This window comes from Aspergillus piperis, assembly GCF_003184755.1.
Source record: "Aspergillus piperis CBS 112811 unplaced genomic scaffold BO85scaffold_3, whole genome shotgun sequence".
Lineage (NCBI taxonomy): Eukaryota > Fungi > Ascomycota > Eurotiomycetes > Eurotiales > Aspergillaceae > Aspergillus > Aspergillus piperis.
Window position 1 is genome coordinate 881,091 of NW_020291593.1, and position 17,208 is coordinate 898,298.

Sequence of the window (17,208 nt, forward strand, 5' to 3'; positions counted from 1 at the left end):
GAAATAAAGTAAAGTAGCAATCAAACACACAGCAAACCCTCTACACAAAAATAATGCAAAGTAAACTCCACTGCACTCCACTCCACAATTCACAATTCACAACTCACAAGGTATCCGCCAATTCCAATTCAATCAACAAAAATCAAGTAAACCCGCTCAAACCCAAGCATAAACAAACAACCCTAATTACTCCATCCATCCCAAACCCCCAATACATCTCCCATCGCCCACTAAAACAATTCATCATAAAATAATCCGAGGGATCAGGATCACCCCCTCCCCTCCATAACCTCAAAAATCCCACCCATCACAAACCTCGGCTGGGAACCACTCCTCTCCAACACGCCCCCATCGACCGCCCCAAAAACACTATCATCCATACTATCCAACGCGAACCCTACCCCCAATAACGGATCCACGGGTCTCGGCTCCATCAAATCCAATCCCAGCCGCTCAATCTTATCCTCGTCGGCACGAGATCGCTCCTCCGAGAGGGCCAAATCGACCTTCGAGGGCCGTCGCCGTAGCAGCATCATCGACATGGATGAGGGGCGGTGGTGGTGGTGGTAGTACCGGAAGGGACTTTGGCTGCGGCTGCGATTATTACTACTTCTGCCATAGTAGTAATCTTGGCCATAGTTGTAGTCGGAGAGGGAGGTGGTGTTGAGGCTGCCGATAGCATTGTTGTAGTAGTGGTTATTGTTAAAGCGACGGCGGCGGGGAACGGGAGAGGAAGTGGGTGAGGAGGTGGGACTGGCTGTTGTGGAGCTGAGTGGAGTTGGGGTGGTGGATGGGATGGAGAGAGTGACGGAGAGGGATGGGGAGGATGGACCACCACCGCCGCTGCTGGGGTTGGCATGAATAGCGTTGGAGGTGGTCGGGGGGTGTGGATGGGGTGGGATTATTGTTGATGTTGCGTGTGTTGAGGTGGACATTTTGTTGTTGCGGTCGGATGAGGATGAGGATGATGAAGGGAAAGAAGTGTGGAGGTGGAGGGGGGTGGGTTGGTTAGGGCGCATTTTTGGTTTGGTTGTGAGGATAGATGAGGATCAGTAGATAAATAGGTGGAAATGAGAATGAGGATGTTCTCTGGGGGGAGAGAAAAGAGAAAAGAGAGAATAATAATAATAAAAAGTAAGATGGATAAAATAAGATGAGATGATGTCAGGTGGGTGCGGGCTGACCGACAATATGAATAATAAAGTAATTAAGATTGACAGATAACCATCAATAATGTATGGGATGAGATTGGATGTTGATTGATTGAATTCAATAGAACAGAGAGAGAGATTCGGAGGGAAAATTAGATCGAGTCAGGTGGTCCGTCGGGTTTCGCCTCACCAAAGCAAAGCAAAGCAGCCAGAAAATGATGTGGGGAGACAAATTAGGATCAGGTCAGGTACAATAATGATCAAAAGCAAATATTAGTTGTAGTTGGTAAGTAAATGAACAGTTGAGTGACGACAATAACGTCAGAGGAAGGAGTCAGTCACGCCTCATTGTAGTATCAGGAACTGAACAAGAAACAGCCAGAAGTAACTAGAGCTGGCAACAGCAGGAGTAGTTAAACCTTCTTATAACTACAGCCCAGACAGAGGCCAGTTAGTAGGGGGGGCCCCATTTGCATCCAAATCCTACAAAAGCGGCAGGTAAGGAAGGAGGAAAAAGGGAAATGGAATTAAGTGTAAAAAGTAGTAGACTTGGGGACTGGGGATAAAGATGATTGATTGAACGAGGGCGACTCAGGAAGTCGCCGAACGCAGGGACGCTTTCCTTTTTCCTCGCCCCCCTCGTTGCTGCATCCGGCCATCTAAACTATCTTTCTTATCCCTTCCGACGGACCTCTCCTGCTTTGGCTTTTTTTCCCACTCCCCTTCTTTTCCGCCTGCGGACGTTCTCTCTTATCTTCTCCTTCCTTGTCTTTCATCCTTATACATACGTGTTCGTGCCTGCTCTCTCCCTACATCCGGATTTCAAAAACCCAACCTTCATCGTTGCCCAATCCGGTAATGCCAAGCATCCTGGAAAGCCAAGTTCATTGCTGAATATTAACCAATCAATCATCATCATCATCTTCTTCTTCTTCTATCTATTCCTCTCTCTTTGTACACATACACATACACATTTGGATAAACTGACCTGCGCTCGGAACCAAGCAACGCAGTGGTTTTCGCCCACACGCCCCCGCTATGCAAAACATCTAGTCTCGTAGCGATCAACAACTCTCTCTCTCTCTCTCTCTTCCCCTCTCTTCACTCACTGACGGATCACACAGACCGGCAAATGAATCACCCAAAAACAAAACAGACTGACAGCAGATGATGGATGCATCGTAACATCGAGAACGGCACGGCTAGTAAGTATGAGGAAAGGGATAAAAGCAAGACACGCCAAAAAACAGGAGTAGACCAAATACACATAAAGAGAATCAACCAAGAAACAAAACCAAGGGTGAAAAGTTGAAATCATCCCCATGTTCACATCTCTATTTAGAAAAAAGAAAAAACCAAATCGTGGCAACATCGCTCATATATCAACCAACTCATCTATTCTCTCACTCCCCCGATCGCCGTCGCTGTGTGAAGCTGCGTCGGATACTCTCGCCCCACACCGACTCGCCCAGCGACTGCATCACATCGTTCACGTTCATCGCGCTGTTCTGTCGCGAATGTGCCGGGCTTGTCTGCTCATCGTGCACATCTCCCCCACTGCCGTACGACGACGTCGTGCCAGCCCGCTCCCGCAGAGGCGACAGCGATGGGCTGATGCTGGACCATTCCGTCGCCGGGGAGTTCAAGACAGAGATCCGACCCAGCGGACTGGTATCGATGGGTGGCAGCTGGTACCGTGTGGCTCGCCCGGTCGGGGATGTTGGGGACAGCATCGGCTGCTGCGACGATTCTTCTCCGGTCAGCGCGTCGCGTGCTTGTTCTCGTGGCCCCTCGGTCGCCGCCGGGTCGTCGTGAGATCCGTCATCAATAAAGATCTCCGGCACCGAGAACTGAGGAACACCACTCATCCGGGCCGACTTCTTATGCTCAACCCGACGCCGGAACTCGCGAGACCAATATAGTGTGTCGAAGAAGCCGATCACGGTCTGCCGACGGATGGTTTCCTCGACACGCTGCAGTCGCGCCCGTCTGCGCAGGAACTCTTCCAGTCGCAGACTCTTGCTGTCGCTGATCACGTTGTAGTGGGCCAGGATCATGAGACAGGAGTGGAACGAGATGCCGCGCACCGGGTCTGCCGACACAAGTACCTCCTCATAGAACGCGTTCAGCCGTTGTCGGCGGTTGCGCACTACGTCCGTTGGGATCTGTCGAAGGATTCTGGCCATCTTGTCCAAGTCCAGCCCGTCGACCACTCTCCGATGCGCAAGCAACGAGTCGCGCTTGTCAACCCGGCACTCTTCCATGATTTGGCCGATAGTAAATTCGCCATCGTAGATTCGCATCGAAAACACCCCCGAGAGCTCCCCCAGCAGTCGCGGAAACTGTTCTTTGGTGATATACCCGGTTCCGTCCGGGTCATATGTAGCCCATGCATGCTTGAATCGGCGGATATCCTCACGACTGATCGCATAGAGTCCACTGCTCTTCTGGTACACGTAGGAAAAGCTCTCAAAGATCAAGGATGTGAACAAGGATACGAAGAGGTACATGCTAATAATGTTCCAAGCAATAAAAAGTGTCCGAGCCCACGGCGCACTGCCACAGTCGTCTAAGAAAAAGTTACCATCGTAGGTGCACATCGGAGGACTCATCGTGGCATAGTCTTCCATGATTTCGTTCCAGCCTTCTCCACAACTCATCCGGAAGAGCAGCACCAGCGCCTTGGGAACATCGCGGAAGTTGAGGTTGTCGGTCTCTTGTGAACCAAACTTCGTGAGACCAAAGGCTTGGTTCATGGCGATCGCGAATACCAGGAAAAGGACAAACCACGTGGCGATGAGGTTTCCGATCGACGTCAGACTCGCCGCTGCAGTTTTGAACAGCTGGTCAAGCTGGTTGTTTCGGGGAATAATAAGAAGCGTGATCGAGACCAAGAAGAGCTTGTTCAGTTCGTTGATCACCTGGCTCGACGAGACGAATCTCAAGATCGTCGTGATGAACGTTCCGGAAACAGAGAGCAACGAATACACATCCCATGAACTCCGGCTAAACCGATGCCAACCCAAGCCAAGCATCCGGATCAGAACATTGGCAATGTAGACGAAGTTGAAAACAAAGAATATGATTTCTGTACCATATTAGCGGAATAACTCGCTTGAAAGCCATGGGAAGAGCAACTCACCTCGGGTTTGATCCCATACCTCCGGCTCGGGATAGTATTCCAAGACCAGCAACAACAGGTGAAGTGTGAGGATGAAAGTCACACATCTTGCCCATGGGCCATGTTTCTTAACGGCGACTCGGTAACTCCACATCTTCCATTGTCGGCTCTTATTGTCGAAGGAGCGCTTTGAAGGGGAGATTTGCCGGAGCAACTTCCTCAGTTCCAGCCATGATCGCTGTTCAGCAGTAAGATACGCTACACCAGTCTCTTCTGTGTAGTTCCGCATGAACACAGATACGAACAGCGTCAGGACGAAGACGGCACCCAGCAGGTTGAAGATGATGAAGAAGAGCCCATTCTCCGGCGCAACATAGTCCTGCGGCTGCGTATCCACACCAGTAATGCTCATAGCACTGTCCTGCACGTCGATCCACCCTTCTTGAGAGACAATTTGGAACAGAATGAAAAGGGAATCGCCAAAGTTGTCAAAGTCGTAGTAGGAATTGTCGGCCACTCGCGGAGAGAGAACATCCCAATTAAAAGGCGTGTTCTTGTACTCACCAATGCACTGATCCAGGCTTCCTGAAATGTCGCCATCATTGCATGACACCATTCGTCCGGCGAAAAGATTCACTCCATAGATAGCGAAGGGGATCAAAAAGCTCATCGAAACAGCTGCGGCCTGTCAAGCGCATCAGATTTTGCCTCTGGGGCCTCATAAGGTGCGGAACTTACAGCGATGACCTTCCATCCTCCAACAATGATCACTGAATGGAAAGTATTCTTAGCGCTATCACTAACATTCAAGAGTCTCAACGCCCTAAGCGCCTTAAATGCTCCAATCGCTCGAGTGACGCCCCAATCTTCGAACAGGGATCCACCGACGCTGATCCAGAGCGTGATCAAAACTACTCCGTCAAGAAAGCCCCAGGAGCCGCGAAAGTACGCATTAGGCGTCCAGAAAAACCCGTCCGCTATAACCTTGATGATAGCTTCTATGGTGAACAAGACCGCGAAGCCCATGTCAGTGTAGGTGAACCAATCCCTGTTCGTCGTAAAGTGATTCTTCTGGTAGATCGGTGTGGTTATGCAGGCCAGCAACACCATTGCGACAATTGCCGCGTAAATAAAGGCAGAAAATGCATACCAGACAGGCTTGTAGGGATCTACACCCTCCACTCGTTGAACTCCACGCCCCGGTCCCACGATACGCTGGCATAGCTTCCGAACGGGGTGGTTTGGCGCAAAGATGAATAGTGACTTGTTGTAATTTGGATGTCGCATGAGATACTCTCGCTGAGCCCTTTTCCTCTGCTCAGCTGCTGAAACAAATTCCTTGGCCATCGTCCTCGGGTCTAGCTCGTCGAATGTTCGCGGGATATCCAGCTTGGAATAGAAAGGGTTTGGCTCTCGACGCATAACTGAAGTGGTGAACTTCGTCCAGGTGCGCGAGAAAAATCCTGGCTGAGCTGTCTCGGCTGTGGCCGACTGCTCTAATGGAACGTTGTCGCCCGGCCGATTCTCAGGTGGTTCATCCTCATCAAGGAACTCTTGGACGACAGCATCCTTGAGCAACATCTCCAGTGCCGCTGGGCCGTGATCAAGAGGATCCTTATACCGGCTCGAGTCCTTACCGAGCTTGAAAATCTTGGAAAGAGACAAGTTTCCCTGCGAGGCCATGTTGACTTGTTTCTGCTGCAAGAACGCTTTGACTTGCTGAAGCCGTTTCTCATCCTCCGAGACATCGAAGCTTTCCTGGATGACTGCAATGAACATGTTCAAGACAATGAAGTTGGCCAGGATGAACCATATTATCAAGAAAGCCGCAGAGATCCAAGCTGTGTTGTATGACACTGTGTACGTGGTAGCGTTATACAAGATATCTGTCCAATTCTCGCTCGACAAGATTTGGTACATCCCGAGAAAAGAGTTGTAGATATCGGAAAAGGTGATGATTATGGTATCGCCATCTGCGTCTTCCTCTGGAATCTGCCCACGAAAGAGCTGAGTTGCGAAGATGGAACCAAGGAACGTAATCAAAAAGACAAAGAAGATCAAGTTCAGCAGACCAACTGCATTGCGGAAGACGACCATAATGAGATCCCTGGTCACCTTGAAGGCGAGCACAACACGATATACTCGAAGAATTTGGAAGAGTGTAAGGACATCGTACGCTCGTTCACGCTTGATTGCTGGAATCTGAATGATGCACGTTATTACGACAAGGCCCAGATCGACCCAATTCCGCGTTTTCTTGTGAAACGTGCGCCAATCCGAGGCAAATCTTAGGATGATTTCGAAAAGGAAGACGAAAGTCATAACAAGTTCTGTGGTGTCAATGAAGTGGGCCCGATCATCGCTCATCGAAGCACTCCTCATAGCCTGGACGACAAGATCAAAAATGATAATGCAAACCCAGAGCCACTCGGTCTTGTCATAGAGACGCTTGATCGCACTGACCTTCCGAGAGGCCAAATCCTCTCTCTCAGTCGTGTCTATCTTTTTAACGGCAAAGGCACTGCGCTGGCTTTCTTCTCGGATAACCTGAAAAGCGTGGGTGATCACTGCAACCAGCAAATTGACCATCCACAAACTCAATATGAGAAGCCCGCATATAAAAAAAAGAGAAGACGCAAGATAATCGCTGTCAGCAGTATAGTAGAGTAGGTCGGTGAACGTGTTCGAGCTCATGATTACAAACACAAGCTCCAGCGAATTGACGATATTGTCAAAACTCAATGTCCCGTTGTAGGGGTTGTCTCCTTCAAGACAAATGGAGCCTGCAGGACAGATGTAGCCTTTGGGAGAAGATGAACCGAAAGTATTATCCTTCTGAAGCCAAGGCATTTGTAGTCCAGTGGTCGAATTGACGTAGCCTCCACAAAACTGTAAGGAGCCGTTTGGATCATTCTGTGCGTAATCTTTTTCACCGTCAACGCCAAGCCAGACACAGGTTCTCCGAAAGCTTGATTTAAAGCTTTGGATGCCGACGATAGCAAACAGAAGCCAGAAGAAGCCGATAAGGAACGCTACGTGCGCAAGCAATGGTGCCGCTTTTTTGAGACTGCGCAGGATAACCTTGTCTCGAATGTCAGTAAACGACGTGGCTAAGTGTATTCAACAGAGAACTTACAGAAGTACCATTGGTCAGATTCAGGAGACGAAGAATTCGAAGACAGCTCAGCATGCTGAACACATAGAGCTGCTGGCGAGTCTCGACTCCATAGATCGAGAGGAAGAACGACACCCAGTACGATACTAAGGCGACGAAATCAAGCCGATTGAACGAGTGCCGCAGGAAGGCACGGTGGGCCAGTCGTACGCGACTCTTCTGGAGGGGGTCATCGGCCAATTGATTCTCCAATTGATTCAATCCGCCCGTAAAAGTGCGTATAATGGAAGCCTGGGGCTGTTCTGACATGGCAGACTTCCGCACTGAGAATTGCCGCTGTGGTATGATCAAGTTCTTCCCTTTCTCAACAACTGCTTTCCTGAACCCCATCGACCGGTCTAGAGTGCTGTATTCGGCAGGGTTGATGATCAATCCTGACACGAGGATTTTAGCGATAATCTCGAGCGTATAGATAATGAAGATGGCGAAGTAAGGATAATCCATGGGATTTGCTCCCCAACGGACAGCCCGAGGATAACTCCAGACAGAGCGTGCAGATTCAATGGTCAGCAAAATTGTTTGGACCACAATCACAATCAAAATAAAGGGTTCCGTGAACGGATGGACGAGTATATCACACAACCACATCCGCAGGGCATTATCTGGGCCTAGAATACCCAGCGATTTCCCTCTCAGAGGGTTGCTAATGCCGCGCCATGCCTTATTGTTCGATGGCAATTTCTCTCCAGGAGCTGAACTGTTCAATGAACTGGTAGACGGCGCATCATGCGCATAGTCTGGCAAAGATGGCAGTGCCGGGGGCTCTTCCATTCGCGCATTCTTATGCGATTCCTCCCTGAGGATCGATTGTTCCACCACTTCAGGTTCGTTACTAAGGTTGACAATACGCTGGGACATCGACTTCATCATGGAACTGGCCCGCATCAAGGCAGATCCGGAAGCCGAGGGAGACAGCGATCGCGACCTGTCCGCTGCATTGCTTCCTCCGCGGGATCTCCCCACGAAACCACCCTCTAGATTGTGTAGATCGTCACCCAATCGTGCCCCCGAATGGCTGGTAGCAGGAAACTGAACCGATTTTGTACCGCCCTGATCATTCTGATGTCCATTGTCTGAGCCGGATGCTCCGCTTATGGGCTGGACGTTTTGTGTCTCCGTCAATCGTGCGGTGTCGTTGTAGGTGTCGATGTGGGCGAGATAGTGTTCGGCTCCGTCGAGCGGCACGGTATCTAGGTCAACACTGGAGGGTGCTCGACTATGCGTCGGGGCAAGAGAGGTACTGGACGAGGGGTCAAAACTGAGACCGAATGAAGTCGCTTGAGCAAATGCCCCCGGATCTTCGATTGCGTCTTCATCTTCTTCATGGGAAATGTGAGGGTGCGGGCGCGCATTGCCCGCCGCATTGGCCGTTTCAACGGGCGAATCCACCGCTATGCGCTCATAGTTTCTCCCTGTCCGGCCCCTACCGGTCAAAGATCGGCCCAGCCTTGTCGCAACACCAGCTGGACCTCCACGTTCATGGTCTGGCGATGAGAGATCCTGCAAGGGGATTGAGTGATCGATGTGGAAATTATCGTCGTCGGGGCCGCGGTCATGGCTACTTGAAGCCATGGTGGGCAGTCGTCAGAGTGCTAACCGAAGGCAGACATCGCAGGCTGTTCAGGAAGAAAAGAAAGAATGTCAGAAGGGCCCTGGGGAGCGTTGACGACCGAGGCCAAGTAAAAGCGCGCTGGGGAAAATATGGGACAGACTCCCTAAGTAAGTTAAAGTAGTACGAAAGGGCTGACGAACTTTGGTTAAGTTAGCGGTGGCACCCCGTGCGGAAACGTGGGCGAGGATCCAATCAAGCCAGGCAGCCGTCAAGAAGCAGCGGGCATGATGGGGACAGGAACCCAAACGTGTCGACTTCCAGATCACAGTGATGGTTATTATTGCTCGGTATGCGCAGCGGAGCTCTGGCTGGACGGCGCCAAAGCGGCCAAAACTGGGGCGGATTCGGCAGCGGCGGCCTCCGTATGGCCCATTGGCCAGGTTCTCTGGCCCAGTGATTGCTAAACGTCCGAGCCTTATGAATGGTCCGGGTCGAGTTCGTTCGACACACGGCCAATTATTGAGGGTGGATATGGATGGGCTCTGGCTTGGAACGGGGCTTGACTTGGGATTTTCCCCCCTGCTGCGCCCGGGAGGGGAATTATGCGCCTCCCTCCCCCCATGATGCATCTAAGTAATATTCTAAGTACGGATGACTGACATTGACTTGACTTGCTTTGTTCGGTCCCTGACAGGATCAGGATGGATCATTTGTGTCCACTCCCGATACGGCAATTCCATTGATATCTGTCCCACCTCTTTTGCCTCGGTGGAGGAAGAGATCATCAAGTCGGAAACTTTTCTGCCCTACGTACTTTTCTTTTTCTTTTTTTTTATTTCTTGATTCAGTTTGAAATTAACGGGCGGAGTCCGCCAATACGCCACACCAGACACATTATTATTAACGGTATTTATATTACCAGTATTATCATGCTGCCTACTGACCAGTGCCCTTCTTACCCCACCCACCTCATGCCAAAAATAACCCATGACAAGTCCCTCTCTGCTTAGGAGGGGATGAGACATCCATGCAAGGCCGCTAATGGATTCCTAAAACATCAGTGGATAGTTACAGAATGGCTGGCTGAAGATAATAATAGTAAAAAAGATAAGAGAAATAAAAAGAACCCTGTCAACATAACATAATCACTGCTATTTCGAACCCAATCAATCGGTGTCCATACGGTTTCCTTCTGCCGAATCCTTAACATGATCCCGAACGCCTTGGAGGAATGCCTCAACAGCATCACCACCACCCAATGGAACCCCTCCTCTACGCATAAATCCTCCATTTGCAACCGGAATTTTTAGAGCCTCGCTGATGCTCGGTAATCCACCATCTCTGATCGCCATCGTCAAGCTTGCTAGACTCTGCGCAAATTGAGGGGAGTGTAGAACTTTGCGCAGAATCTCCTTCTTTTGCGTCAGTTCGAGCGATCCCAGGGCGGCTTGAGCGATGTCCGGGTCCTGATCAGCTGCCGCGGCTTCCTCGAGATCATTGTCCTGCGCCAGGAGAAGCAGCGACGGCGGCAGGAAGCTCAGGAGATTGTCAACCGTTTGTTCGTCCGCAGATTCCAAGAAGGGCAATGTAGTCGAGGTAGTAAGTAGATCTTGCAGAGTAGTGAAAGGTCTCTCGGGGTCTTGGGATTGCCGCGAGCCCCCATGTAGCGATTGCAGGAAGCTCTGCACGACAGATGAAGGATCCGAGTCAGTGGCGGCCCTGTGAGCCAAAATGCTAGTTAGCTTGGATTCATGAAAGGGAAGGCCTATAATCGTGACCAGAATATCCGAGCATATTGAATATCTCGGCTAGTAAAGTTCAAGACTAGAGACAAATAAAACTGTCGAGATATGTACCTACGCTCTTCCACCATCGGCACCACCCTCCCTCGATCCTTGACCTTCCGCCCGAACATCACCGCCAGTCGCATCCGGACCAGCTCCTCCACTGTTCCCTCCATGATTGTGGTTCGGGTCATGGTCCACGCCTTCGACATCTTCCATAGTCTCGTCGTCATCGCCGCCCGAGGGACCGCCTCGGGGAAGGTTGGCGATCTCATGTTCTACATCCACATCTTCACCCTGGAGCAGCCCGTTGACAATCTCTCCTAGCTTAAGATCCCTTTGGCTGAACCAGCTCGGGTTTCCGTCCTCATGCTGAGACTTGGATTGTAGCCAGAAGAGGTACCGTTGGGAGCTGGAGGAGAACTTCAAGACGTAGATACGACCGTTGGTAGGTGCTGTAGAGTCGACAGGCTTGTAAGGTACAAAGCATCCATCCGAGGGAACCATTACCAGGTCGAGCTCAGGTTCCGTGTGGGGAGCAGATCTGGGGCGCCAGCAAAAGTGTACCAGCTCATCTTCGGAGTAGAGATAGATGTAACCGGGGGTGGGCTTGGGCTTGACGACGGAGGTTTCACCGGACGTCTATCAAAGAGCAGATGGAGTGAGCAACATGTTGATAGAAATGCAATGAGGCAGTGGCGGGTGGGGGAAAGCTTCATATTTAACTAACCTCGAGGTCACAGATACCCGCTTTGAAGGTAATGATCGGAGCTATAGACATGGTGTAATATGGTGTAGGCTAAGGGAAGGTAGCAAAAAAAGACTGTTGAAAATATACACAGATTCTCTAAGCTAGAGCTTTGATGATAAGCGCACACCAACGATGCGGCAAAGAAAATGTAGGTTGTGGATTGACGGAAGAAGCTGCTGAAGCAGTAATGTACGTCAGTTCGTCACCCGCAAACAAGTCGGCAGGTAACGTGATGAACATTGGAGGGAGCTTGGGTTTCTGCGGAATTGGTATCTACGGATGACCGGAAAGGCGGACGGCAAAAAAGACACGTGTTCTGCCTGAGGCCACAAACGCAGCGGTTATCGGGCTATCGCTATCAAAGGGGCGCCGAATCGGCACTAGCGCCTTTCGGCTAGGGCTCGCGTCCACACAAACTCACACTTTCCCGTCCTGGGGCGCAAGTAGCAAGTCACACATCAACTCCAACAACCACCCGCCGTCGACAACCACCACCCTCCCCCTACATTCTTTTCAGACCACCTTCGTCCCCAGCAGCCAATATGTCGGACTCTACTGTTGGCCAGACGAAGCAGTTTGGAAAGGGCCAGAGGACCGTCCCTCACCCGGCCCAGAAGGCCCAGAAATGGTACCCCGTTGATGACGAGTCGCAGCCCAAGAAAGTCAGTACCACACCCTGTGCAAGAGCCAGAAAATCAGTTGGAAAAAGATGCGGTTTCGTTATGAACAAATGCGACGGGTTTGCGCTGGTCATTGGGAAAGATTGAACTTCCTTTGTGAAAAAGCGGAAGATTTGGAGGACATGTCAAAGGATTCAGGGCCAGTGTTCTATACCGCATGAGTTGATAAGGAAATCGCATCTTGGAGAAATCGGGGCCCCGGAATTCGAAATGGGCAAGAAGGAATTGGAACAGGCATTCTGACAAGGTTATTTTATATACATATAGGTCCGCAAGGCTATCCGTCCCGCTAAGGTCCGCGAGAGCCTCCAGCCCGGTACCGTTCTGATCCTCCTCGCCGGCCGCTTCCGTGGAAAGCGTGTCGTTCTCCTCAAGCACCTCGAGCAGGGTGTTCTCCTCGTCACCGGTCCCTTCAAGATCAACGGTGTCCCCCTCCGCCGTGTCAACGCTCGTTACGTGATCGCCACCAGCACCCGTATCGACATCAGCGGTGTTGACGCCCAGACCCTCGAGAAGGTCTCCGCTGCCGACTACTTCACCAAGGAGAAGAAGGCCGAGAAGAAGACCGAGGAGGCTTTCTTCAAGCAGGGAGAGAAGCCCCAGGTATGTGCACATACACACCCGTGGTTTGGCTCTTCCTCCGAGAGGAGTCCAACCTATACGGAAGTGGCCGGATGAATACTGATATAGCGATTTTTCTCAATCAACAGAAGAAGGTTGTTGCCAGCGCTCGCGCTAGCGACCAGAAGGCCGTTGACCAGTCCATCCTCGCCTCCGTCAAGAAGGAGGCTTTCCTCGGAAGCTACCTGGCCAGCACCTTCAGCCTCCGCAACGGCGACAAGCCCCACGAGATGAAGTGGTAGATGTGTGACGCGGCGGCCGCGGGTTCGGTAGTTATTGTGGAGGAGTCCTGCGAGGGGCGGCGGCTAGAAACCCCCTTTTCAATCTTTTGCAAGCAACTGGTCGAACTCCACAACCGGCACTTGCAAAAGGAAAAGGGGGGTCGCAGGAGGAAACAGCTCATGAAGTATATGTAACTCGATTCGAGCCTCATGTTTGCTTAGGATTGCGGTTTTTTTTAATGCCGAGGTTAAAAAAGGAAAGGAAAAACCGGTTGTTATTTCATACTTGATCTCCCCCCCAAAAACTGAACTGTCTTCCTCCAGCAATTCTGGCCGTTTGCACAACCCCCCCTTCTTGCAGTCGATAACTTTGAGCCGAAATGAAAAGAAAAAAAGAAGAATACCATTTCCAGCTGTTCAATTTTATGTTACTACACTCTGTTCACTACGACTATTCCAATTTCTTTCAATATCAGGTTCGGGCGGAAAAATATCAAAAGAATTGGGCATTTTATTATATCGACGATCCACTACTATTTCTTCCGGGGTAGATCAAGTTGTAGTAGATCATTCATATCTATGATGCATGACGGTATGATAGTACTAGGTAGTATACTTTGTGTGTGTATCGACTACTGCTACTACTTACTATCTATTGGCAACTGGACATTGCCGGGATTCCGAATGCAACCCCAGCCCCAGCCCCACATGCACATTTCACATTCACACTGATAACGATAACATTCATAAAAAATACTACTATGATAGACAGCGACTCTTCTATGAAACACCAGACCAATCCCAACCAAGTCGAACCAAACTCCCTGCCAGACAATATAACCCATATTGCGCACATACATCAGAAATAGCATCACATCATAAATTACATGATCCATAAGCACATAACAACGAACCAACCAACCCAACATACCAAATGTATACACAACAACGAAATATATATCTTCCCACACCGCCTCACAACAACTGCCTCAACTTCTTCTTATGCTTCCTCTGCGTCTTCTTAGCGTGCGAATCCAAAGCCTCCTGCACCTTGGCCTCAAAAATCTCCTTCCCCCTAAGAACGGGCGTAGGCTCATCACCCTCGTCCTCGGTCTCCGCGATCAGTTCCTCACCCTCCTCTTCGCTAATTGTAGTCTGGCAAAACCAGTCCGCAATACCCCACGGGCCAAAATTCCCGGCCGCGCGATTCAAAAGATGCTTCTCTACTCGACGAGCGATCCCGCCCAGGAGGAAGAAGTCCATCGGCATGGCAGAGTATCCGGAGTAAGCGAGAGTCTCTTCCAGCGAGACGATGCTCAAGTACATGGCGTAGGTGATCATGTGGAGGCGGAGGAAGACGGCGGGGAGTAATGTGGGGACGGCATTACCGAGGAGGTAGGGAATAGGGTGGTCGTAATGGGCTGTGGAAGGGTAGGGCGCGTGAAGCGAGTGGTACCAGGTTTGGTGGAGGGAGGAGATGTAGCGCGTGATGCGGTATTTGTCGTTATGGAGGATGAAGCGGTGGATGGTGTATGCGAGGATCTGGGAGTTGCGCGCGTGTGATTAGTGGATGTCGTCGCGGCTGATCGCCAACATTGGGAGTGTAAACATTTCGAGACAGAACTTACCTCTCGGAGTAGTAGGACACAGGCGAGATGGAAGGCAATATTCCATGGTATGATCGGGATCGAGAAGGATACTTTGAGGGCACTGCGCGTATTGAAATACCCGATGCGAAGAGTTTCGATGGTAGCTTGCACGGCGATGCTTATGAATATGTTGAGGAATGACCATCCTACGACTTTGAGCTCTCGACCCCGGACTCCTCGTCGCTTGCTTCCAGTCGGGAGACCCTGTTCACCATGCGCCTTGAGCAGCACGGCGGCTGAGGGGACAAGCGCATCGAATAGAAAGAGCAGCGCCGAGGGGAGGATATAGAACAGCAGTCGCACGCCTATGGAGCCGAACAGCTCAACCTTGAATGGGGAATGCGACAGGATGAGAGTTGTCCATGTCATATAAAAGAAGATCAAATTAAAGGTGGTGTAGGAGGGGGTGTAGGTGAAGAGACAGAAGAACAGAGCTGGGAGAGCCAAGACCCGATTCATGGTGTCGACGGCGATTGGGAGCTATTGAGGATTCTGAAGAGTAACGATCTGGCAGCGGGATAACAGTATCTAGCATCCCCTTGCATGCTTTCGCAGGCGCATCTTATATAGTGAGACTAGGAACAAAGGCGCAAAGTAGAAGAAAGTTTTGTGGTTGTCGAAGTGAAAGACAGCCGCAGGAACAATGGAAGAGCAAAGTGCCTGCAGCAGCCGCCCGACGTCACGACCCACTAGCCCTAAAATGGCGCCTCGCTTTGTCAACTCTGCGGCTATTTTCGGCGGCGGACAAAGGACCCATCCAAGCATCCGTTGGAGGTTCCAGACCTACCAGTACTTAGCTTCAAAGGCTTCGTTCGTTGCAAGTGTATCTCTATTGGTCTACGCCTCTCCGTTCTACAGACGTTTCAATTCTGCTCCGAGATCCGAGATTACAGTACAGCCTATGGAGCCTGGCCGTCAAACTAGAACCTAAAGACAGTGGAACAATGATGATGTTGAAATTAATGATCAATTGGGATTTCTCAGTACATGATACTCCAGGCGAACATAATAATGGTAATAAGGATAAAGAGGCACGCTCAGGGTATCTAATGCATACACCAAACGACGACACACAAAGCATAGCAAGACCCCCATCGATTACTCTCTCCGGCGACCAGGGACGCCGTGCTTCTCACCCCAGCTCCAGGCCTGCCTCCTGAGATCGGGGCTCACATGCAAGAACAACAAGTTGCTGAGCCAGCCAGTGAACGTATCCTTAATGAAGGAGTTCCGCTGGCTGCCTCCGAGCGCTGATCCCTTCATAACATCTCCAACGAACATCGTGGTGATCATGTACTCACCCCTCTCCAGGGCCTTGATCGCAATGTTTGCAACTTCTCTAGGTGTCTGTGGTTTATCAGCAGCCTCCAGCTTCTTGGTCAAATCCGGCTTGAGCTTCTGTTCGTTGTCGAATCCAGGGCTGAGAATGCCCATGGGGAAGACGGTATGGATCTTGACGTCCGTAGCTGGAGCCTCTGAGCGGCACTTGTCGGCGCGAGAACCGTTGTACATCTCAATTTCTTGGCTGAGAGTATCAGACAAGGAGCGAATCGCAGCTTTGGCAGGCGAGTAAGGGGCATAACCAGCAATGGGCACAAATGCGAGGGTAGAGCATGTGAAGATGAGGTGTCTAGGAGGTAGCGGTATTTGCTGGCTGGGAGTAATGGGTACAAGCCACCGTCTCAAGATTGCATGAGCAGTGTTGGCAGCTGTCCAGTACACCGTATCCATTTGATCCCTCAATGTCTGAACCGGGGTCTCTGCAAAGAAGCCGGGACTGCAGTATCCCGCACAGCACCATACGATATCGGGGGATTGTCCGTCGTTCCATTCGGTGACTTCGGCCATGACACGGTCACACTCGGCAGCATTGGTCAGGTCTGCACAGATGTAGTGGAATCTCTGCCGCTCGGCTTCAGCCGCGGCACCCTTTAAGAACATTATGAATTAGCTGAAGTTCACCCTGAGACCAAACGTCAACTTACCTTGACAGTCTCAACGGCATCCTGGAGCTTCGACTCCGTGCGTGCGACGAGCACAACATTGGCACCCTTCTCTGCAAGCTGGCAAGCCACGGCCTTGCCCATCCCCTCCGAACCTCCCGTGATAACAACGGTCTAAAGAAGAGGTTAGCCGACTATGCCACGGGCATGAAGTTAGAGGGAACAATGGAAACATACCCTGCCCTGAACGACGAACTGGTTACGACCGAATCCGAACATTTTGCTAGCAGAGTATAGGAATAGTCCGCAAAGAATGGTATAAATTCCCAGCGTTGTCGGGGAAGAGTCGTAAAAGATGGTGGGTATCAGAGGATGCATAGGAAAGGAGAAAGAGAAAAGGCTTTGGGGGAGAGGAAAGAAAAAACAGATGTCTGGGACTGTTCGATGCTTCCTGTTTTGGGACAATGGCCGATGAGGAGAGAAGGAAGCGGTATTCTTGTTGCTTTTTGGGTAAGATGATAGGAACAGTTCCAGATAGAAGGCGCGATCCTCCGCGGAAC

At 50.8% G+C, this 17,208-nt stretch overlaps 6 protein-coding genes across 6 annotated transcripts; 1 reads left to right on the forward strand and 5 right to left on the reverse strand.

Moving 5' to 3' along the window:
• Window positions 1-269: 269 nt before the first annotated feature.
• On the reverse strand, window positions 270-935 carry BO85DRAFT_484805 (uncharacterized protein; the record flags this gene model as incomplete). The annotated part of the gene is made up of 1 exon (XM_025663260.1): window positions 270-935. One exon carries the CDS (start codon window positions 933-935, stop codon window positions 270-272), a length of 666 nt encoding a protein of 221 aa, XP_025518975.1.
• A 1,619-nt stretch (window positions 936-2,554) lies between these two features.
• On the reverse strand, window positions 2,555-9,019 carry cch1 (calcium channel protein CCH1; the record flags this gene model as incomplete). Its single annotated transcript, XM_025663261.1, has 4 exons — window positions 2,555-4,239; window positions 4,294-4,957; window positions 5,011-7,353; window positions 7,409-9,019. 4 exons carry the CDS (start codon window positions 9,017-9,019, stop codon window positions 2,555-2,557), a joined length of 6,303 nt encoding a protein of 2,100 aa, XP_025518976.1.
• Window positions 9,020-9,887: 868 nt separating this feature from the next.
• BO85DRAFT_414404 (uncharacterized protein) lies at window positions 9,888-11,732 on the reverse strand. Its single transcript, XM_025657646.1, has 3 exons — window positions 11,514-11,732; window positions 10,860-11,425; window positions 9,888-10,718 (listed from the first exon to the last, which is right to left on the reverse strand). Exons 1-3 carry the CDS (start codon window positions 11,562-11,564, stop codon window positions 10,166-10,168), a joined length of 1,170 nt encoding a protein of 389 aa, XP_025518977.1. The 5' UTR covers window positions 11,565-11,732; the 3' UTR covers window positions 9,888-10,165.
• Window positions 11,733-12,023: 291 nt separating this feature from the next.
• On the forward strand, window positions 12,024-13,575 carry BO85DRAFT_446214 (60S ribosomal protein eL6). Its single transcript, XM_025659455.1, has 3 exons — window positions 12,024-12,196; window positions 12,482-12,817; window positions 12,925-13,575. The coding sequence occupies exons 1-3, from the start codon at window positions 12,077-12,079 to the stop codon at window positions 13,075-13,077; spliced, it is 609 nt and encodes a 202-aa protein (XP_025518978.1). The 5' UTR covers window positions 12,024-12,076; the 3' UTR covers window positions 13,078-13,575.
• A 203-nt stretch (window positions 13,576-13,778) lies between these two features.
• Window positions 13,779-15,336, reverse strand: BO85DRAFT_446215 (sterol desaturase family protein). Its single transcript, XM_025659456.1, has 2 exons — window positions 14,685-15,336; window positions 13,779-14,598 (listed from the first exon to the last, which is right to left on the reverse strand). Exons 1-2 carry the CDS (start codon window positions 15,162-15,164, stop codon window positions 14,032-14,034), a joined length of 1,047 nt encoding a protein of 348 aa, XP_025518979.1. The 5' UTR covers window positions 15,165-15,336; the 3' UTR covers window positions 13,779-14,031.
• Window positions 15,337-15,654: 318 nt separating this feature from the next.
• Window positions 15,655-17,157, reverse strand: ksrA (3-dehydrosphinganine reductase). The gene is made up of 3 exons (XM_025662127.1): window positions 16,886-17,157; window positions 16,691-16,822; window positions 15,655-16,634 (listed from the first exon to the last, which is right to left on the reverse strand). Exons 1-3 carry the CDS (start codon window positions 17,024-17,026, stop codon window positions 15,804-15,806), a joined length of 1,104 nt encoding a protein of 367 aa, XP_025518980.1. The 5' UTR covers window positions 17,027-17,157; the 3' UTR covers window positions 15,655-15,803.
• Window positions 17,158-17,208: the final 51 nt, after the last annotated feature.